The 24,644-nt window shown below is 34.6% G+C and overlaps 1 protein-coding gene across 1 annotated transcript in view; it reads right to left on the reverse strand.

Moving 5' to 3' along the window:
* The window catches only part of LOC145254650 (arrestin domain-containing protein A-like), an 83,135-nt gene that overhangs the window by 51,867 nt on the left and 6,624 nt on the right, over positions 1-24,644 (reverse strand). The window contains exons 2-4 of the mRNA XM_080113284.1: positions 20,036-20,109; positions 9,462-9,575; positions 3,896-3,958 (exon numbers count right to left, since the gene is read on the reverse strand). Of these exons, the coding sequence (XP_079969410.1) occupies positions 3,896-3,958; positions 9,462-9,575; positions 20,036-20,109 (251 nt within the window). The remainder of the gene's footprint in view (positions 1-3,895; positions 3,959-9,461; positions 9,576-20,035; positions 20,110-24,644) is intronic.

The raw sequence follows: 24,644 nt of genomic DNA on the forward strand, positions 1-24,644 counted from the left end.
TGAGAAGAATAGCAAGAATAGCATTCTTTTAAACTCCGCGGAATAAGAATGTTTGAAAATATGTTTTGGAGTATTCTGTTGAGCAATAAATTTTGATTGTAAAATTTAATTTACAGTTTTAACTTCTTTTCTTTCCCTCCTCTTTATTGTGTTTGTATTGAGCTTTTTTATTTGGTTGGGATTAATATATTAATATACTAGCGGGGGTACCCGGCGTTGCCCGAGTGTTTGTTTCCGGGACGGGGGGGGGGGTTAAAAATGTTATGGTAGGTAAGTAGGAAGGATCAAATCCGGAGTCATGAGTAAAAGTAGGAAAATAAAGTGTGAAAAAAAACAAAAAAAAAACATCTGCAACGTTAAACGTTAACAGTTCGGCCACCAAGAAAAGTCCATTCCAGCTGTTTAGGAAAAAAAAAAAAAAAAAAAAAAACGACTACGGTAGGTCGGCGCGAACGTGAAAATATTATGTGAATTGTCCAGCACGCTAACCATTACGCCACAGAGCACTGCAGCTTAGTTTAGTGATTTTAAATAACTTCACATGAAAGAACTACGAAGCCAAACCGGTGTTCTCTTCTCAACTGTTCCTTGTGAACGATCCCCAAACGGTGTTAAGTGGTGGCAGGGGGAGGAGGAATTTATTAGAGAGAAAATATTTTACCACTTCCATTGATCTTAACCGATTTTGGCCGTGACTTCTCAGCAGAAAAAGTATAGAAATCTAAGATTATCGAGGAATTTGAGAAATAATAAGCCTATAACACACCTCAGATATTGTTCTGCCGTTTGTGCATATTATATTTGCATGAAATATCTTGATTTTTAATCCTATTAATGTCAAAATCAGACGGGGAAAAAATGAGTTCATTTTATTTATATAGAAGAAGAATAGATAGAAGAGAAGAAGAAGATAAATATTATTATTTATATTAGATTGAAATTTATCAAGTAAACATTTCATTCCCATTATGTGTGTGTGTGTGTGTGTGTGTGTGTGTGTGTGTGTGTGTGTGTGTGTGTTATGGCACTAACCCTACTTAGGTTTAACCGGCTTCCATCGAAGGAGTAAGTTCCATAGGAGTATGCAATTTACAAGCGATCTCAGTCGCATGCATATCCTCGTTAAGGGAGATGATGACGTTAGGTTTTTGCAACTCTTGTAGGAAGGTGTCGACGTCTTCCTACATACAGCGCCTGGAATTCCCAAATTGGTCACTCATTTTAGTATTGACCAGGCTCAACGTTGCTTAACTTTGGTGATCTGACGGGAACCGATGAGTCAACATGATTATATATATATATGATGGACTCTCCCGTGTTTGTATTGAGCTTTTTTATTTGGTTGGGATTAATATATTAATATATAAATATTAATATTTATATTAGATTGAAATTTATCAAGTAAACATTTCATTCCCATTATGTGTGTGTGTGTGTGTGTGTGTGTGTGTGTGTGTGTGTGTGTGTGTTATGGCACTAACCCTACTTAGGTTTAACCAGCTTCCATCGAAGGAGTAAGTTCCATAGGAGTATGCAATTTACAAGCGATCTCAGTCGCATGCATATCCTCGTTAAGGGAGATGATGACGTTAGGTTTTTGCAACTCTTGCAGGAAGGTGTCGACATCTTCCTACATACAGCGCCTGGAATTCCCAAATTGGTCACTCATTTTAGTATTGACCAGGCTCAACGTTGCTTAACTTCGGTAATCTGACGGGAACCGATGAGCCAACATGATTATATATATATATATATATATGATGGACTCTCCCTTCGATTCCGACGTATGAGATTCCGCAACAACAACTAAGTTGCTCGGAAATCCACACAGATGATTTGTTTATAATGGTGAAGGCTTTGTGAAGAACCAACCACACTTTTTGATATTACTGCTTACCTTTGTCGGTGAAGATATCTGCCACAAGACAGAGTATACAGTAGACTGCAGGTTTTTATATCAGAGTTACATTTTCGTATATGCATATCTTAACGAAGTCTTGGGGGGTGCATCTCTCCCAGTGAGTGAGTTAATGCGGCCTCAGATACCAACCTGGAAATTTCTATAACTCGGCGCAGTAAATACAACATCTAGCCTTCCCAAATGGTCACCCATTTGGTGTTGTCCAGGCTCAACATTACTTAACTTCGGTGATCTGGCGAGAACCGGAGTGTCAACGTGATTATACTCTCTCTCTCTCTCTCTCTCTCTCTCTCTCTCTCTCTCTCTCTATATATATATATATATATATATATATATATATATATATATACATATATATATATATATAAACGTGGCTCTTAGCATTTTATAGCCTTACCTAGTTAAAACCAGTTTTAATCTATAAGATCTTAATCAACTGCAAACCAAAGCATATTCTTTTTTATTCTTCTACAAGAAAATGAATGCTTTAAATTTAAAATTTCAAGCTGAATATTTCAGATTGCATCAATTGTTTCATTTTTTTTTAACCGAGTGTTAGAATATACATTGGCTCATTTGCTTATCAACCCATTTAAAGATGCTGCGACTGAAAAGGGGTTTAGGAACGATTGTTTAAAATTAATGATTGAACTTTTATGTCAAATTAAAAAGCGATTACCATTAGATGCAAATAGCATTACAGCTAAACTTAGATCTTAAAATCGCAAGTGACCCTCGCCAATCCCCATCAACAATTAGTGATTTGGCAATGTGTTGTCCTTCCCTTGTGTCAGAGAGTCGACTAAATAATTTAGATGACCAATGGAAGTGTTTTCTGCAGGTGAACTTACTATTTCCACTGAAATCAAATCAATGAAGTCAAAAATGGATTAAATAATAGCACGTTTCATTTACTTTCTAATTTTATGGCAAACTTGTGTTTTGCCACATTTTTCGGTAAGTGTCGAAAGAATTTTGTGTATAGTAAATTGTCTGAAAACTAAAGCAACAAATTAAAAACAAATTAAAAACCAAAACTGTTAAAAGCAGGATATGGCAAGGAACGGTGGATCTTGTTGTGCTTGGCAATCTCCATTAGAACTCATTCAAGATCTTTAGAATAGTACTGCGTACAGGAGATATCAGACTAAATTTTAAAGAACAAAAAAGACTTGAACAATAATATAAAAAAATGGTGGAGTGGATGAAGAAGCATGATTAAATTTATCATCTTTTATGCATGTAAATTAATTTAATATTTTCGTTATTTTTTATTTATTAACTAACAGTTTATCCCGGCTTTTCCCAAATCTCAATACACCTTATGCCAAATCCAGAGTTTGTAGATTGAAAATTGACAGAGTAGTTTCGTAACGAAATCATTACACACACAGACACACACCCAGACACAATTTCACTTTTATAGATATATAGATTAATCTTGATAAATTTTCTACTTTCTTGGGATTATTCATGGCCAATTCTTGGGAAATCCCCAAAATGTCACTGCGATAAAATTCCTAAGTTGAACACTTTTTAGGTAATTAAGAAAAAGCGGTCAACGTTAGTGCAAATGCTACGTTTCGACTTCCGGTAGTTGAATACTTTCTGACCGTTTATTGCTAGTGCCTGCTGATTTGGCATTTATATGTACTTAACTTCGCTCAATTCTGGTGTTAATTACCGGTGGCTTTGGGGTAGAATGCTAGCTGACAATGTCAAGGGTGACTTTGTGACTGGATTCGAATCTCTTGGCCAGCAGTGATTATCATTTCCTACACTGATGATTTCGTAAGCATGAAACACAAGTGTCACTAGGTATAAAATAATTGTTAATATTTATATATATATATATATATATATATATATATATATATATATATATATGTATATGTGTGTGTGTGTGAGAGAGAGAGAGAGAGAGAGAGAGAGAGAGAGAGAGAGAGGGGGGGAGGTTTCTTCGCTTTTACTTACTTGGGATTTCCGTTGGCAAGGAAAACTTGAATGGGAACATGTAATAACCAATCGACAATGGATCTGGAAAAAAAAAACAAGAAAACGATACGTTCAAATAAAACAATGGTGATTATTTACAATAGACCAGCCATAAAAAAAAGTGCCTAATTCTATGGTTATTTTTATACAGACCAAACACATTTTTTTAACCACAGGAAAAATACAAAAATAAAGAAAAAAACTGTATAATGTATCCGTAACGAAAAGACAATATCGATCAAGTAGTTTTATTTAAATAAAATCATTTTTAAGTCAATTTAACTTTTTCAATGTCTCCTATATTAAGAATGGTTTTCTAAAAGCTGGCAAGTTTTACTTAATTGAAGTTATTTCTTTCATTTTCAGACTGTTTGCGAGATGGCGTCGTGAGATTGTCGCTCATCCTTAAGCCACCAAATTTGATTTTCTTATTTAAAAATCAAAATACTTTATCAATTCACGTCATTTTTGGCGTACGATATTTTTTCCTCATACCTACTTATATCATATAGAATTTTTGATTTTTCTTCGTTATTGTAGCGAAATTCGAAAGTTAGAATATTTAATTTTATGTGGAACCAATGGTATTCACTGAATTATTATGTCATAGTATGAACATATCCAAAAATTACGAAAAACGGTAAGGTAGAAAATGAATTTTTAATGAAAATAGTTTTTGAAGACAATTAGGGTAAATCTTTTCTAAAAACTTTGGCTAATTTAGCAAAACTTAATTTTCACTAATTGTTTTCATTAATAATTAATTTTTTTTTACCTCATCGTTTTTCGTAATTTTTCGGGGCATTTTCATTACTGTGGCATGACAAATCAGTAGATATCATTAGCTTCGCTTGAAATTCAATATTTCAAATTTTGAATTTCGCGATAATAACGAAGAAGAACTGAATTTTCCGGGGAGTGGAGGGATAGGAGAGTGAAATTCTTAACAAGCACTAATTATTGAGATAGTCAATAGATCGATTTTTTTTTTTAAAATGTCATTTTAAGCAAAAACAATATTACGTACTTAATTATCATATCGAAAATACTAATCTACCAAATTAACATACAAAAAATTACGAAAATTCATCGAGTACAACATCTGCTATTTTGTTTTAAGTAAACAAAAAAAAAATCTATCGCTATAGGCTACAAATGTCGGAAGCCATTATGGTATAATCTAAATTTGGCGAGTAATGTTGTGGCCTTCGTTATAAAGATGGCCGGCCAGCTGAAAAAATGACGTCATCGCCGAGGTCCCAACAAGCAAGATATGTGGAACTCTTAGACTGTCAATAATGAACAGTAATTTTTACAGACAGCGTTACAAAACTTCAAAATTGGATTAAAATAAAGAAATAAAGAAAGAACATGATGATTTATACTGAAACTCATCTAATATTAATTAAAAAAATAATTAAAAAAAACACAAGTTATTTGTTTAAGTATATTATAAGCAATTGAATATTTCATTGTATTATAGATTTTAAAGATTAGAATGCGTTCTTTAATTACTTATAAATTACATTTTAAAAAAGTGAAGGAACACGATTTGATTTGAAATAAACTTGAAGTTTATTTAATATAATTAAATGAAAATTATGCATGTAAGATTATGAATATTTGAAGCAGAACACAAGCAAAACATTTGATATGAGTTAAGACAATAAAAAATATTAAAATTAAACTTTTTTATAATCAAAATGAACAATATTTTTTAAATCAAAATGAATATTTTTTTAAATCAAAATGAATATTTTTTTAATCAAAATGAATATTTTTTAATCAAAATGAATATTTTTTAATCAAAATGAACCACAATATTTTTTCAAAATCAAAAACAATATTTTTAATAAATTCATGAAATATTGCACAGTAAAAAAAATAATTAACCTAAAGAAAAAATCATGTTTCTTATTTAAGATTATTTCACCACATAACAAAAATAACATGCAAAATCATTTTTTTATGTCCATATTTTCAGTTTGTTAAAATACGTGGGTTTGTATTACTGTACACATAGATTCGAAAAAGTTGTCAAAAACAAATATATAACAAATAAATGTTATCAAAGGCAAGATAAGTTACTTTTCTACCAAACTGGAAATATTTTTCGTGTTTTTATTCAATGTAACATGTTTATTCAGCTCGAAAAACAGTGTTTACCGATGTATTCGAAAATTCCAGATGGCGTCTTATTTTCTCTTTAACACGGTAAGTTTGGGAAAAGGTGTTATAAATACAAAACCGGATAAAATACTGTTAAAAACTCGCTCAATATATGTTACCGTGACATAGGTTGACATATATTCGGCGGGTTTTTAATAGTATGTTGTATAGGTTTTTTATTTATAACACCTTATCCCAAACTTACCGTGTTAAAGAGAGAATCAGACGCCATCTGGAATTTTCGAATACATCGGTAAACACTGTATGTTTTTCGAGCTGAATAAACATGTTACATTGAATAAAAACACGAAAAATATTTGGTAGAAAAGTAACTTATCTTGCCTTTGATAACATTTATTTGTTATATATTTGTTTTTGACAACTTTTTCGAATCTATGTGTACAGTAATATAAACCCAATTACGTTAATGAAATGCATTGTAAGACCACGAGTGAACGCGCGTTTTTTTTTTTAGCTTAGTTTCATATATATATATATATATATATATATATATATATATATATATATATATATATATATATATAAATAAGTATTTTTAAATTTTATCTTTCTAGCTTTAAAAAAAAGTTTAAAAATTTTATCAGCCGGCATAATTTATTTTTAAATATTGAAAAATTTCAGGAAAATTAATTTTTGCTAGATTTTTAAGACATGTGTGTCAACAGCTTAAAAAAATCGTGTTTTAAAGAGTCGATGTTGTCTCGCATTTTCATTAGTTTTGTATGCTGCAAAAAATTTTTTTTTAATATTAGCAATTTATTTGAAGCTTCTTCTTTTGAATGGTAAAACATTTAGGATGATAATATTGAATTAAATTATAGTTACATCGTGTTAAATACAGGGGGAGCACGTTAAAACTTACTTTGCTGAATGGAGATGGTGTAAAATCTTTTTTTTTTTTACTGCATTATAATTCTTTATCTTTCGGAAATGAAAATACTGTCACTTTTTGGTCCTTTACGATAATTTCCTCAGCAATTTGGAACGATGCACCGTGAAGGCATTTTAATAAAAAAAAAGAAATATTACACTGATTTCAAGACGTTACGAGTGCCTACCGGTGACTACCTGTGTCACCGGTATGGACTATCCGTGATGACGTCAGCAGATTAAATTATTTTTGCCCACCGGCCATCTTGTCTTTTAAGACGGTCTTGGTAATGTCCCCTGCGTGTGAACTCTTCTTTGTCTACTTTATAGCATCTAAGAAAAATGTTTATTCAGATCAGCACTAGGTGTATCAGAATTTTAGTGGAATTTTTGACATCCCTAACACAAAACTGTGAATAAAATATTAAAAAAAAAACTCGTAATTTCTCTTTTTAAAGTGGGTGGTTTATTTTCTTTATGGAATATACTTCCAAAATAAACTATTAAATTTGTTTAAAAATAATAGAAATATTATTTTTTACTTAAAAAAAACAGAAAAAACAATGTTTACAAAGTGCCGGCGCGCCTTCATGCAGCCATTTTTTTACGTAATGAAATTAATTAAATTTTACGAGTTAAATATTTTTCAATTTTTAAACTTTAAAAATCTATCAAAATTTTTCTATTGGTTCAATTTTTAGAATATTTTCAAGGTCAATGTGAAATTTTATGCTCTTTGCAATAAACTGAATATAATATTTTATACAAACGTTTTCTTTTTAATTCACCCCCCCATTTTTAAATGTCTATTGAAATTTAAATAATTAATTTACTCACCAAAGTTTTATACATCACAAATTGAAGATCAAAGATCAATAAATAAAATATTCTAATTTAAAACAAAAAAGGTGCTTTTTAGAAATTTACCTGTAAAGTTCAAAGTATAAAACCTTTTTTTTTTAAACCACGTGGATATTTTTTAAGTGGAAGCTTATGTTATCCTTAGATTGTCAAGAAAATATCGGACGCTTACGACAATATTTTCTATTTCATTCAATGTTTTCTTTTTGTAGATATTTTTTTTTAAATTCACTCGATAAAGAAGAAATAAACTATATTAATCAAAAACTTATGCATTTCATTAAGAGAATAAAAAATCGGTACAGTGGTTTTTTTTTTTGTTTTAACGGCAAAAACTTATAAGTGAATGTGTTCATTTTTCACCTAAGGAGGCCCCAAAATACTAATTTTGGTTTACAGCACGCAATAGAAAGAGACATTAATTGTGGCGCATCGAAGCCACCGAAAGATAAACGCGAAGAAAATCAGAAATTTGTCTCCCTTTATTTGAACAGTGAAAAACATCTGAGTTCGCGTTTTTTTTTTTTTTTTTTGAATCCTTGTTTAAAAAAAGTATTTTATTTAAAAAGGACATGGAATATAAGTATAAATATGGATAAATTCTTAACAATGAACAATTGAAGTACCCATTGAACAGTATATTTTATAGATAAATGATTTTTTGGAATTTATGTATATTTTTTTATAATCGAAGTAAGTAAAATTGCGCTTATTTTCTTTAAATCCTTTTAAAAAAAAAACAAATATTGCATAATTTGCTATTAAACCTGTTATTTTTTTTAATTTGATCTTTGCTTCTCTAATTAAAAAAAAATTGGGGTTTGAATTCGAGTAGTTATAAGCTTCGAAAGACAGTAAGTCTAAATATTCCAGTGTTTACCACAAATTTTTAATGGCGATTTCTGACAAAAATAAAGAAAAACTTTTATATTGTATCAATTTGTCACGAAATGAAGATTGCATATTAAAAAAAATCACAAAAATTGATCAAGTGGTTTTTTTTTTTTAATTTAATTTTATTTTTTACAAAAACAAATTTGCCGTTTTTTTTATCGATAAGTGATACACGAGGCCATGTTTCTCTAGAGAAAATAATAAGGGGAGGTAATCAATGATTATTTTGACATTTTCCACGTACATTAAGGTTGCCTGCCCTTGTCTACCAATTCGTTGATTTGATTTTTTCACTCTCATCGAAACAGAGTAAGATTTTATTTTCTTGAATAATAAAAGAAAAAAACTACTTCATGAAATTACGTAATTTTGGGAATTTTTTTCATCTTCGTCCAGTCTCTAATACGTACACCATTCAAATTTTTTTTTATTTTGAAATGCCGCCATAAGTGCTAATAAGCACCAAATAATGCAATTTAACCCAATAAATTTCTAGTTGATGAATTTTCGTAATTTTGGGATATATAACTATTTTCGGCATGACAATTAAGTACATAATATTGTTTTTGCTTAAAACGGCATATTTGTCGACTCTGCCTTAACAAGCTCCTTATTTTTAGACAATGCACACACTTTTTTTCTCAATTGAATAGCAAGGAGGAATACCATTTCTCAAGAGAAAACAAAACGATTTCAAAAGATAAAAAAAAATGTGAAAAATATTTTTTACCTGATTCTGTGTGTAAGACGACATTTTGACAATTAATGTAGGATTTTTCTGCGTCCAATCGACACGAGTCTGGCCTTGTTGTCAGCAAACTCGACCTTTTGTGACCGTAAGAGACTGGTGAAAACGAAATTGAAAAGAAAATGAAATTTTAAAACTAAAATAAAAAAATAAGTGTGTACGTTCGAACTTGTATTGAGCAATTTCGTTTCGTTTAAGTTTTGGCTTTGCCTATATTACCTTATTTTAAATTGTAAGGTGAAAGTATGGAATAGTTACAACCCCCCTTCCAATGTTAAGCATAGCTTTCTAAATAATAACGTTATTATTTCAGTGCGGTACGAATATATGCATAAGTACGTTTTGAACTTTCTTGACTAGAGCAATTTCGTTTCGTTTAATTCTGGGGTTTGCCTATATTAGCCTAAAACTACAGCGTTAAATTATTTCATTTTTCATTAAAAAACAAAAAAATAAGACGAAGTTTATTTTTTTGTAAATTTTAAGATAAACACCTCCTGCTGAACCTCCTCCTATGAAAAAAAAATGATATTCTACTTTTTATATGCGATTATTTTATCATTTTAGAATTTAGATTGAGGGACCAGTTTCTGGTATAAGTTTAATGTAAAATCATCAACTATGTATTTTCGAGCTATGTAAAGTGTTATGGTTGTTATAATTTAAATTACCTTTGGTTTCTTTAGCTATAATAAATAATGTAGTTATCCCCCTTGGCCGGGAGTAGCTGTTCTGCCATATTAACTCGATTATAGTCAGAGCACATGCATTAATTTTAAGTTGAAAAAACTTTTATCAAATGTTTTCCTGTTTTCTCTTACTTCATTCTTCTTTACACATCACTACAATTTTATCAACTTCAAATTAAAAGAAAAACAACGAAACGGACAGGCGATAAACACCCGCCTAGCTGAGAACACTATCAAATATATTCCCCACTCCTTATCTGTGCCAAAATCAAAACGTAGATTCCATGAACAAAACTTCTTTCTTAGAAGTGCACGCCTGTGGAACTCTGTTCAGGTTGCCTGTTTCCCACCTGACTACAAACTGGATGTCTTCAAGTCCAATGTAAACAAATTCCTGGTGAACCACCTCCTTAAGTAAGACACTTTATCAAATCTCCAAAGTGGTGACTACCTTGTAAAAAAAAGAAAAGAAGGCTACTACGCCCTGACAGATTTGACGTGGAACCTACTACTCCGAATTCAGAGACAGCGTACAATCACTGGAAACTAAACGTCGGAAACTATTTACGTACCACAAACAACGGCGAAATTGAAAATATCCCCCCAAACTTATTCGCCTCAACTCTATTATTCTCCTCATCTGTTCATCTACGCTTGCTCGAAAAACTGTTCCTAACGCTACAAGAGACCTATGCAATGGCCAAATCCCTGGAACAAGCGGAGAAACATTCGGTAAGCTATGGAAACAACCTTAAGAAGACGCTCACTTAGCCGCTATAAAGGAAAATACTCATCCAAAAGTAATTTGTTTCTTCCGTGGGAACTCTCGGCATCCGCAAGCGCTATGCCCGGAGCGTAACGCTGAGTGTAGGATATGTAAAAAGAACGTCCATTGGGCGGAGGTATGCAAATCTTCCTCTTCTACTGCTGCTGTATTATACGACCCGGACTCGTCCCCACCTAATCTCGGCTGACTAGGAACCGAATCAAAGGATATTACGTTTCCTAAATATAAGATAAACGGGAATATTGTTAACACTATGGTAGATTCTAAGTGTGGGGACGTTTATCAACAAAAATACCGCAAAAAAAAAAAAAACTGAAGCTCTTCATTATACCTAAACAAAAGACCATAGGGTTGGCAGACCCTAACCAACACGCCAAAATTATTGGTGAAACCTTTGTTGACATTGATTTAAATAAAAAGAAACATCCTGGTATGACAGTGGAGGTAATCAAGAATCTCTTTATCGACATAATTATCAGGAAAGACATTCTACAATAGTAGAAAAGAGTGACTCTGAAATTTGACGGTCCTGGGGATGAACTTGTCATTGGAGCTATTAACAAGAATGACTTTTTTCCCCATCCATAAACATTTTCGGGTCAAGATCAAAGGGTAGTATCTGTTATTCAGATGCTGCACTTCAATCTCTTGTTCTCTGTCAGTGGAAGAGAAATCCTTCACGACTGAGACAATTTTTATTTTTGTTCCTTTTCTCCACATTAAAAACCGACCCTGGTGTCTAACTCTGTCCCGTGGGGAGGCATTGTAAATAGGAACACTCCTCCTCCTCCTCTCTTGTCTCATCTCTCTCCACGTACAACTTCTATTGCAACCAAATCTCATCGTCACACTGTTGCTGACAACAAATTCATAACAGAGGAAACTGCCAGGATGTTGGGAGAAGGCATAAAAGAACCCTCTATATCTTCTTGGTGAGCTCGAGTTCTAGTGACCTTCAACGAAAATCACACAAAAAAAGAATGGTTGTCGGTTACAGTGATACCGTAAATAGATTTACGGAACCTGATGCCTATCCCATGCCAAACATCAATAAAATGATTGACCATGCAGAACGGTATATTTTCACAACACTCGACCTGAAGTCTGGGCACCACCAAATACCGATAAGTCACACTGATCGACAATACACTGCCTTTGAAGTAAGTGAAAAACTGTAGCAGTTTACTCGTCTACCTTTTGGCGTCACTAATGAAGTAAGTGCATTGCAAAACTGTATCGATAACATCATAGAAAAAGAGAATTTGATAGACACCTTCGCGTACGTAGACAACGCTACCATATGTGGAAATGATAAAAAAGAACATGACTACAATCTCCAAAGAGTTTATGATGTAACGAAAAGATACAACATCATGTTGAACCAAAGTAAGAGCGTCATTTCAGCTCAATCACTTTACTTGATTACACAATCCAAAACAAACAATCCAATTCCTCCTGACTACCAAAGACTAAAACCACTCCTCGAAATGCCACCACCTCTAAATCTCGCGTCTCAAAAACTGTAGTCGGAATGTTCTCGTTCATTCAAAAAAAATACTGCTACTCAACCACAACAAAGTGTTTCCACTGCCCCAATCTGAAGACTGATCTAAAACTGTTACACTAATAACAGTTGACTAGGATAAGAAATTTGAAGTAAAAACAGATGCAAGTAATTACTGCATAGCTGCTACACTAAACCAACAAGGTCGACTTGTTGCATTCTTTTCACGGACACTAAACCCGAACGAAATTAAACATGATGCCGTTGAAAAGGAAGCTGCTGCTATTGTCAAAGCTCTCCAAAAGTGGCGACACTTTCTACTCGGAAGAAACTCCAAAAGAGCATTAGATTCATGTTTGACAACAGCAGGAAATCCAAAATCAAAAGGGATAAGATATGTATATATATTGGCGGATTGAACTGTACCAGTTCAAATTCAATATCGTCTGCCGCCCGGGAATGGAAAAGGCAGCTGCTGACACGTTCTCTCGCATCTCTGCTCTAACTCACACTCTACAAGACCTTCGTGATTTGCATGTTAGACTATGCCATCCTGGTATTACACGGCTGAACCACTTTATCAGAACAAAGAACCTTCCATACTCTTTGGAACAAGTTAAAAACATAACCGACTCTTGCTTATCCTGTCAGTATCTGAAGCCCAAATTGGCCAGTTGTAACAAAGGAACACTCGTATAGGCTATACTACCTCTTCAGTGATTAAACATTGACTTCAAAGACTTCCTACCAACTTCTTCACGTGGTAACCATAATTGATGAGCATTCTCGCTTTCCTTTTGCCTTTCCCCGTAAGGACATGACAAGCAAAACCGTTATCGGCTGTCTAAACCAGCTATTTTCAATTTTGAGGCATACTGACAGGGCTGCCGACTTTCTTTCTGGTGAAATTTGAGACTACTTACATGAGAAAGGTATTGCTACCTTGAAAACTAGTAGATATCACCCTGAAGGTAATGGGCAGGTTGAGAAATTCAATGGAACTTTATGGAAGGCCATCCAAACAACCTTACACCCTAGCAACATGAAGCTGTCCTATTGGGAAGACATGCTACCTCACATTCTTGATTCAATTAGTTTGCTACTCTGCACTGCCACTAATATGACTCCTCATGACAGACTACTCAAATATAGTCGTAATTCCTCCTCTGGTACTTCAATTCCGTCTTGGGCAAAATCGGGCCCAATATGTCAGAAATCATGCTAATACTAGTAAACTCGATCCTCCTGTAACTCCTGCTACCATACTAGACGTCGACCCTTACTATGCTCATGTGCGACTATCTTCTGGTGCCGAAAGGACTGTTAATGCGCGAGACCTGACTCCTAACTCCTGTACTAAAGAAGATTTTCGCACTGAAAGCAATCCTGCGATACCTGAGGCCTCTAAAGGGCCACCTACTGATGAAAACATGATCAATGTGGAGGAAAAGAATCCTTTGCCGATCCTGAAGAAATCAACGCCTGTCAAGAAGTTGACGCTGGGGATGAAAATCTCAGCAAGTCGATGTGGAGGTCGTCCAGAATGCGACGATTCCCAAGTAAATATAAGAACTTTGTAACTTAATGCTGGACAGAATAACTTGAATTATCCTCTTTATAACTCAATACTTAATAATCATTGGAATGGAAAATGTTATAATTTAAATTACTTTTGGTTCCTTAGCTATAATAAATATTGCACTTATCCCCCTTGGCCGGAAGTAGCTGTTCCGCCATATTCACTCGATTATAGTCAGACTACAATGGTAGTTAATTTGTTTCTTGTAACACTAACCCTATGTACAGCTGGTTGCCAGTTAACGTACAGTTAGAGTTAGGTTAGAAGATTGTAATGAATGATTTTAAAATATTTTATTGACAAAAAAATAATTTACAAAAATTAATTTTTACAAAATTAATTAAAGAATGTTTTGGAAAAAATATTGAGGAATGGAAATACAAATAAAGGAAAATTAAAGAACAAAAAAATGATTTAATATCGGTAAGAGAAAACAATACAAAACACTCGACTAACTACAACCACTATCAACAATTTCACTCACTCTATCTGTGCCTAAATTTAAACGCAGGTTCTATAAACACAGCTTCTTTCCTAGAACTTCCCGCCTGTGGAATACTGTTCCCAGCCGACTACAGTATGGTAGCTTCAAGTCCAATGTAAACAAGTTCTTGTTGAACCTTCCCCTTAAATAATCAAATTCTGCCCAACTTACATCATAAATGATTACTACACTATCACCTTATATTCAATAACCCTCATCCTCGAGTGGCTTTCGGGCCTCGATAAGTGGTGACTTCCTTATAAAAAACTGAAAATAAATGAAACGAGACTTCATCAACAAAGAATGTTTAAAAACAGTACAAGATTATGATGTTAACAATTTAATCAACATTACGAAATTATACAGGGTTTTCTTTCAGTAACGACATAATTTTTATTTTAACATAGTAAACATAACATAGTAAACATAACGTAGTAAACATAACGTAGAAACAATATGCAGCTGCAATCTATATCTATAAAGTGAAATTGTCTGTGTGTGTGTGTACATTTCTCTGCCAAACTACTCAGTCAATTTTCAATCTACAGATTCGAGATTTGACGTAAGGAATATTGAGATTTGGCAAAATCTTTTTAATCGGTTTTCGGCCAGAAATTTGGCTATCAAAGGATCAAAGTTCAACGATTTGACCTTTGAAAACTCTACCAAACTCCTCCGCCAATTTTTAGTCTAAACACTTGACATTTTAGATGTAGGTTACCTGGATATGGATCAAACTTTTCAATTTGATTTGAGCCCAAAACAATAAATATTAAAGGGCCAAAATTTGTGCCAAACTTTAAAAAAAATTTGACCTTTGCGGTCTCTACCAAATTACTCAGCTAATTTTTGATCTAAACATTTGAAATTTTACATAAAAGGTATTCAAACATAGGGCAAGCTTTTTAATCTGTTTTTGACCGAAAATTTGGCTGCTAAGGGGTCAACGTTCAAAAGATTTGACCTTTGCGGTCTCTAGCAAACTATTCAGCCAATTTTGCGTGTAAACATTTGAAATTTTACATAAAGGGTATTCAGAAATGCAGCAAGCTTTTTAATCAGTTTTTGGGCGAAAATTTATCTGCCAAGAGATCAAAATTGAATTGCAGACCCTACCAAACTCCTCCGCCAATTTTGGGTCTAAACATTTTTAGATGTAGTTTACCTGGACATGAGTCAAAAGTTTTAATATATATATACATATGCACATAAAGTTATGAAGAGTACATAGAGTCCGAGCAAAGTCGGACTGAACTGCTCGTATATAAAATAAAGAGTACACATTAAATTTTTTCAACATAAACCATGATGCTTCTTAAAACTACGTTGGCTCTATATGGAGCTCAGTACATTTGAATGCTCTTCTTTTCATAGCTGGAGCCTGTAACACGGCGATAGGACAAACAAAGAAAACATAGAACGACAGAGTAGAAAGAAGAAATATGAACGATTTTACAATAAGTCAGATTAACAAGAAACAGGTGCAAATAAGACATGAATGAAAATGTCGACGTAATTTTGCTTCGAGTTGCTTCTATATATAATGCAAAGAAAGAAAAACAAGTTTTTAAAATCAAAACCAACTTATTTCATCATTGGAATTCTTTTTGATATGAGTAATTTGTATATTTATTTATTTGTGGACTGTTACCTTTATCTTTCATTTTCTGTTTTAACGACGTTTTGGTCAATTATTCCTCTGGTCTTCGTCAGGTGGTTAACCGCAACAGGATAAGAAAATAAAAATCCGACCTTGATCGCCCTTCGGAGTCCGTGGCGCAGTGGATAGGGACGTTGAATCTTTACAGTTCCAGGCGAGCATTGTCTGCAGATAGCAGTTTCAATCCTACCCAAAGCCAGCCAGAGGCTTAGTAGGCAAAAACGTGACGAGACAACAACAGCAACTATGGAAGGCAGTGATTACTGAAGGTACAGTTAAGAGATTCAGCATTCCTATCCCATCGCGTTTAACCATCTGACGAAGGCCAGAGGAATAGTTGGCGGAAACGTCGTGAAAATAGCAACAACTATAAAGATGAGGATAATAGTCCGCAAATAAATAAATAAATAAATAAATAAATAAAATATGCAAAAACTAAGTAGTTCACTTTTTTTTATACAAACTAACAACACAGTCAACAAAATAGTTTAACTAGAAAACAACAAACGCAAACAGCAAGAGAATATTCTTTTCCGTGGATTACATTTGTAACTTGTAAAGTTAGTTAAGATTTTTGAGTTTAACCTAAAAAGATCTCTGAATTCTAGAAATGTGTACATCGGAGGTTAAAAACAGTTGAAACATTGTGAGGATGGTATTCCTTATATTAACAGTAGTCTGAACAATCCAAATAATACAAAACTCTCACAAGAAACACTCGTCTAGCTGAAAACACTAGCAATAATTCCCCCCACTCTTTATCTGTGCCTAAACCTAAACGTAGATTCCATGAACAAAGCTTCTTTCTTAGAATTGCACGCCTGTGGAACTGTCTTCCATTTTCCTGCTTTCCAGCTGACTACAACATGGTTGTCTTCAAGTCCAACGTAAACAAGTTCTTGATGAGCTGTTCCACTTAAGTTGACAAATTTACCGAATTTCCATTACTAACGATTACTATATTGTCCAATTGACTACTGTACACTCTTAACCCTTATCCTCGAGTCGTCTCTGTGCCTTGATAAGTAGTCATGCCTATGTAAAAAAAAGACAAAAAAATCAACCCTTATCCTAAATTTATTAAATTAAAAAAATATCAATTAATTTAATTAATTTTGCGAGGCATCGTATCCGACAGCGTTGATTAATTGTATCATCAATTCCTAAGACGTTTCACTTACAATTTCTCATTAAAATGATCTTCTGGACGTAACTGCTGATTATTTCAAAATACCCTTCTCTCTTTATTACGTTTTCTAACGACCAAAGACTTTGGTAGTTCTAGGGCCTTCTCGTTTGTTCCTCTGACAAAACACGGAAAATCGCGGTTTCATGTTTTCACTTCTTGCTTTAAACCAGAAAAAAAAAAAAAAGAAGAATTATCTATACAGTAAAACTCCGGGATACGGCCTTAATCAGTTCCGGGTTGGGATAGTCAGATAAAATCGCCGTATGGCGGGGCCCAAGCACAATTTTATACAGTACATATTAAAAATTAGTAACAAATTACAGTACAGTATATAATACACATGCATATAATCAAATAACATTATAAATAACACCGTAAAGCCGGGCAAATACACTAACCAAGGACCGGAAAAACATCGTATTCCACATCGTAACCTAAAAAAAAACTATCCCGAGGCCACCGTATCCCCGGGTTCTACTGTTTATAAATACCGTAGTACCTTTAACGTACGTACGTGTGTCAAGGTTTCCAGATTATAAATTATTCGATCGGGAGATCCTATTTATTAAAAAGGAAGAGAGAAGGTAATAAAATACTACGAACATTAAATTAGTAAATATAGCGAAACGCTAATTTATTGTTCGTAGTATGTTATCACTAGGGCTATGACAACAGCATATTCTTTTCATTGTTTTGACTCTCGGGTATATATCCGACACAGACACACTTAATCCACAGAGAACCATCTATATAAAAGCATATAAAATATTAACGGATACATACTCACGAGTCAAAACAATGAAAAGAATATGCTGTTGTCACAGCCCTAGTTATCACCTTCTATTCTCCCTTTACAGAAATAGGATCTCCCAATCACCGAAGAAGAAATGTAAAAAAAAATAAAAAAATAAAATGATGTCGCATTTGGGCCGTACTTGAAAATAAAATATACCTTCTGGTTAGGATCAAAGGGTAGTATCTGTTCTGTCTAAAGATGGTATGATGATAGCCTGAGATTTCTTATCGCACCGAGCGCCCACACAATGAAAATATATCACAGACTCCTTTAAGGATATTGGAGATAATCCGCATTAAGCAGATATATTCTGACATTATATTAACCAGATTACTTACATTTTTAACGAAAGGACTACAATAATATCGGGAGTAGGTAGCCTTTTGGTCAAGATCAAAGTGTAGTATCTGTTCCGGCAGATACTGCACTTAAGATAATTTGTACCAGTCAATGGAGGGGAAACCCTCTATACTGGGACAATTATTATTTTTGGTAACCAGAGTGCCCCCTTTTTGCCTACTTTTAGGGGAGCTGGTTTTTACCTCACATTAAAAACGGCCTTGTGCCTAATTTGCTCAGTGGGGGAGCAAATAAACACCATCTGTTCCGGCAGATACTGCAAGCTATGACTAGCAAAGACCAGATGTGGGGGCAACCCCACATGCCTGACCTTTAACCAGCTCCCATTTCCCACCTTTCGGGAGCTGGTCCCCTTTTCCCTTCCCCCTCCCTTCACTCCTCACATTTAAAATTGGCCTTGTGCCTAATTTGCTCGGTGGGGGAGCAAATAAATACCATCTGTTCCGGCAGATACTGCAAGCAAAGACCAGATGTGGGGGCAACCCCACATACCTGACCTTTAACCAGCTCCCATTTCCCACCTCCCGGAAGCTGGTCCCCTTTTCCCCTCCCCCTCCCTTCACTCCTCACATTAAAAATTCCCTTGTGTCTAATTTGCTCGGTGGGGGAGCAAATAAATACCATCTGTTCTTCAGATGCGGCACTTCCATTTCTTGTTCTCTTTCGGTGGCAGAGCAGTCCTTCACAACTGAGCTAATTTTTATTTTTGTACCTTTTCTCCACGTTAAAAAACGACCCTGGTGTCTAACTCTGTCCGGTGGGGAGGCATTGTAAATAAGTACAATAATATCGCAGGGTCTCCATTTTTTTTTTTTTTTTTAATTACATTTTCACCCCAAACAAGGCACATTGCCACTCAGGTGTAGGGGGCTTCTATCAGGGTCAGCAACTACGGGGGCACTATGTAGGGATTTGGGCAGCAAGATGTCGGTTCACGTTGCACTTGAACTTCTGCATGTCAGTACAGTTAGGGAAGCATGATCCTGGAATGGAATTCCAGAGTCTAGCGGTTCTGGGGAAGAAACTACTGGAGTAGAATGATCTTTTGCATCTAGGGATCTCTACTGTGTGGGGGTGGGATTTAGCTGCCTGTCGGGTTTGTCGAGGGTGTCTGCGACGTGGGGGCACAAGTGTCTGCAGTTCGTCAGAGCACTCACCATTAAAATACTTGTAGAACAAGCAGAGGGATGCAACGTTTCGTCGATGGGACAGAGGCTGAAGCTTAGATGCCAGTTCAGGGCCTATCAGATTGGCGACTCTTTTTTTTAACCTTGTCTAGGAGCGAGAGACTAGTAGTAGACGCACCAGCCCAGATGTGACAACAATACTCCATACATGGGCGAATGGTGGCCTTATAGAGATACAGGATACTTTCAGGTGTCGCTGAACGTCCACAGAATGACCAACAGCAATATATTACATATGAAAGATGCGATTGTGGAATTTCCACAGGTCCCGCTAGTTTTAATAAATTTATTTAAAAAGAAAAGAAAAAGAAAATTTCTCACCTGTAGCGTTGCCGTTGACAGATATTTTCACCCCATGTCCTGTTGTTGGAGTCTTTATAGAAACGTACACTAAACTACGGAAAAATATAAGAAATAAATTAAAACAAAGCCAAAATATTAATAATACTTTCTTACTAAAAAATAATATATAGTGACTTCAAAAGTTAAATATTTATTCAATATATAACAACAAATAATCTATATAAGTGAGAAGGTGTGTGTGTGTGAGAGAGAGAGAGAGAAAGAAAGAAAGAGAGAGAGCGAGAGAGAGAGAGAAAGAACAACTCTTAACCTATATACTCAACCGATTTTTGATCTACAAACTTGAAATTTGGTATATAGGATATTCAGACATGTGGCATACTTTTTAATTGATTTTTATCCGGAAAAACGGGCTGCTAAGGGTGAAAATTGAAAAAATGGCACGTGGGAGTTGTCGGATTTTTATCTGTTTGCTAACTGTTTCACGAATGCGTATGCGTGAATGCTTCACATGACAATTTCCTAATGTTAAGAATAAGTAGATTTGAAAACATTTTTTAAAGACCGTGCCAAACTGGTCTAATGGCTATCGTACTTGACTTCCTGTCTTTAGGTTTTTTTTTTTTTTTTTTTTTTTTTTTACTGACAAGAAGTGAACTGTTTGGAAAAAAAACATAATACTCGCATACACAGGTCTCAGTTTCTGTATGAATTAAAATATAATACGAGAGAGAGAGAGAGAGAGAGAGAGACAGACAGACAGACAGACAGACAGACAGAGGGAACTCGATCAGAAGCACTGTAGTTGACACGGTGATGAATAATTCAATGTAGAAAGCAACCTGACTGGAAATATAGATGTGTAAAACATTGTATAAAAAAAGAATGCGATCGCGGACAACAACGGGGGCGTGCCCATCCTTGTTAATACCATTGGGAGGCAAACAGATAAGGGCGGTGTCATGAGGCACAGGTTCTCTGCACAAACTGCTACCAACATGGACATACACATCAGTCATCAATTGGTTGATGCTGCAGAACTGACCTTGTTTCTTTCCGTTTTTTACTTCATTTTGTTTTTAATAGGAATTTAACGTCACGTTTAATACCGGGCAACGCCGGGTACATCTGCTATTAGTTAGTAAAATGTCCTTTTCCAAAACTAATATGCAAATATGAAGAAGTTTCATCCGATGTGATGCTGGCTTGGTAGGCAGAGAGCAGACTCAATCCGTTTTCACGAAAAGTGACGATTATGAGGATCTATTAAAGCGAAGTCAAAGATCTCTGGTGTTCTGCGTCGGGTTAGGGTTATTTAATATTTAATTCACAACGATCTCTGGTGTTCTGCGTCGGGTTAGGGTTATTTAATATTTAATTCACAACGATCTCTGGTGTTCTGCGTCGGGTTAGGGTTATTTAATATTTAATTCACAACGATCTCTGGTGTTCTGCGTCGGGTTAGGGTTATTTAATATTTAATTCACAACGATCTCTGGTGTTCTGCGTCGGGTTAGGGTTATTTAATATTTAATTCACAACGATCTCTGGTGTTCTGCGTCATTAACAAACGAAAGCTGTTGAAGAAGTCCCGCGTTGCAAAGCCTATCATTTCACTCATCTCGATTGAAACACAAACCTGTCGAGAAGACCAAAATATTTTTATTGCTTGCGGTCTTTAAAAATAAAATTGGCAGTATTTTCTGCATTACTGTGACGTTACTGTCAAAAATTATCTTCTGTAACGTTGATCGGGAACCAACGCGTTGTAGTTTCAGTCGCAAAGTCGGACGAAAAACTTCAACTCGCTTCTTCTTTTTTTTTTTGTTTTGTTTGCTATACAACGATATTTATTTCCTCATTCTCTCATTACCTCTGCGACGTTCCTCATGTAATCGTTTTCTCGAGCGTCACAAACGCTTCTCACGTGATCTCGGACATTATTCACGCCTCTAACGTGATCGCCCTCTTTCTTCTTTTTATATTCTTTTTTCTTTCTTTACCGGTGACGTCATCTCGCATACATTTGCATATGTGTGTTCGCGCTATGTAGCAATCCAACAATATTTAATGAAAAATAGATTTCAGTCTATGCTTGACTTGTCCACTATTTTTCGGTCAGTAATGTGTGTATGCTGTGTGCATATGTGTTTCAGTTTTCAGGGAACATGAGTTGGAACGGATACATTGAGAGCATTGCTAAAGCCGCTGCAAAGAAGGTGGGCTCTCTCTACTGTGCTGGAGAGTTACTTACGCCTAAAATTATCCTGTACCTCAGTAGGCCACCATTCGCCCATTAGTATTGTTGTCACATTTGGGCTGGTGCTACTAGTCTCTCCCTCCTGGACAGAGTTCAAAAGAGAGTTGCCAACCTGATATTTCCTGAACTGTCATCTAAGCTTCAGCCTAAATCCCATCGATGAAATGTTGCATCCCTCTGCCTGTTCTACAAGTATTTTAATGGTGAATGCTCTGACGAACTACAAGCACTTGTACCCCCCCGACTTAAATACCCCCGACAAACCCGACAAGCAGCTAAATCCCACCCCTACACAGCAGAGATCCCTAGGTGTAAGAAAGCCTTCTACTTCAATAGTTTCTTTCTCAGAACTGCTAGACTTTGGAACTCCCTTCCGGGATTCTGCTTTCTTAACTGTACTGACATGCAGAAGTTCAAGTGTAATGTGAACAGACATCTTGCTGCTCAACTCCCTACATAGTATCCCTGCAACTTATGTCCCTGATAGTAGCCCACTGTTTCAAAGTGGCACTGTGCACTGTGCCTTGTTTGGGGTGAAAATTGAATATAAAAAAAAATATGCCGTTCAATTAAATGCTTCAAATCTGTGTTGATGAAAGTCATTTTCTGTAAATTCTTTCCGGTAAAATATACCAGAGAATTGCATTGAAGACTGAGTTGCAAGATTCAGCATCTCTATCCCGTCGCGGGGTAACCATCTGAAGAAGGCCAGAGGATGATTTGACCAATACGTGATGAAACAACAACAATTATGAAGATGAGGATGACAGTCCACAAATAAATTTTTAAAAAAATACAGTAAATTAATTGTCACGACTTTTTGACGTGAAGCCACTCTCCTATTTCTTGATAACCTTTCATCGTGCATTAGTAGTTTCACGAACATATTATACTAGACTTTTTAGCCCGTTCATAAAAGGTAAAAATTATAGATTTTTATGCACTAAACACTCACTAGATTTTTATGCACTAAACACTCACTAGATTTTTATGCACTAAACACTCACTAGATTTTTATGCACTAAACACTCACTAGATTTTTATACACTAAACACTCACTAGATTTTAATACACTAAACACTCACTAGATTTTTATACACTAAACACTCACTAGATTTTTATGCACTAAACACTCACTAGATTTTTATGCACTAAACACTCACTAGATTTTTATACACTAAACACTCACTAGATTTTTATACACTAAACACTCACTAGATTTTTATACACTAAACACTCACTAGATTTTTATGCACTAAACACTCACTAGATTTTTATACACTAAACACTCACTAGATTTTTATACACTAAACACTCACTAGATTTTTATGCACTAAACACTCACTAGATTTTTATGCACTAAACAGTCACTAGATTTTTATGCACTAAACACTCACAAGATTTTTATGCACTAAACACTCACTAGATTTTTATGCACTAAACACTCACTAGATTTTTATGCACTAAACACTCACAAGATTTTTATGCACTAAACACTCACAAGATTTTTATGCACTAAACACTCACAAGATTTTTATGCACTAAACACTCACAAGATTTTTATGCACTAAACACTCACTAGATTTTTATGCACTAAACACTCATTAGATTTTTATGCACTAAACACTCACTAGATTTTTATGCACTAAACACTCACAAGATTTTTATGCACTAAACACTCACTAGATTTTTATGCACTAAACACTCACAAGATTTTTATGCACTAAACACTCACAAGATTTTTATGCACTAAACACTCACTAGATTTTTATACACTAAACACTCACTAGATTTTTATGCACTAAACACTCACTAGATTTTTATGCACTAAACACTCACTAGATTTTTATGCACTAAACACTCACTAGATTTTTATGCACTAAACACTCACTAGATTTTTATGCACTAAACACTCACAAGATTTTTATGCACTAAACACTCACTAGATTTTTATGCACTAAACACTCACAAGATTTTTATGCACTAAACACTCACTAGATTTTTATGCACTAAACACTCACTAGATTTTTATGCACTAAACACTCACTAGATTTTTATGCACTAAACACTCACTAGATTTTTATGCACTAAACACTCACAAGATTTTTATACACTAAACACTCACAAGATTTTTATGCACTAAACACTCACAAGATTTTTATGCACTAAACACTCACAATATTTTTATGCACTAAACACTCACAAGATTTTTATGCACTAAACACTCACAAGATTTTTATGCACTAAACACTCGCTAGATTTTTATGAACTAAACACTCACAAGATTTTTATGCACTAAACACTCACTAGATTTTTATGCACTAAACACTCACAAGATTTTTATGCACTAAACACTCACAAGATTTT

This window comes from Euprymna scolopes, chromosome 30 (genome assembly GCF_053919585.1).
Source record: "Euprymna scolopes isolate OS-2025 chromosome 30, ASM5391958v1, whole genome shotgun sequence".
In the NCBI taxonomy this organism is placed as follows: Eukaryota; Metazoa; Mollusca; class Cephalopoda; order Sepiida; family Sepiolidae; genus Euprymna; species Euprymna scolopes.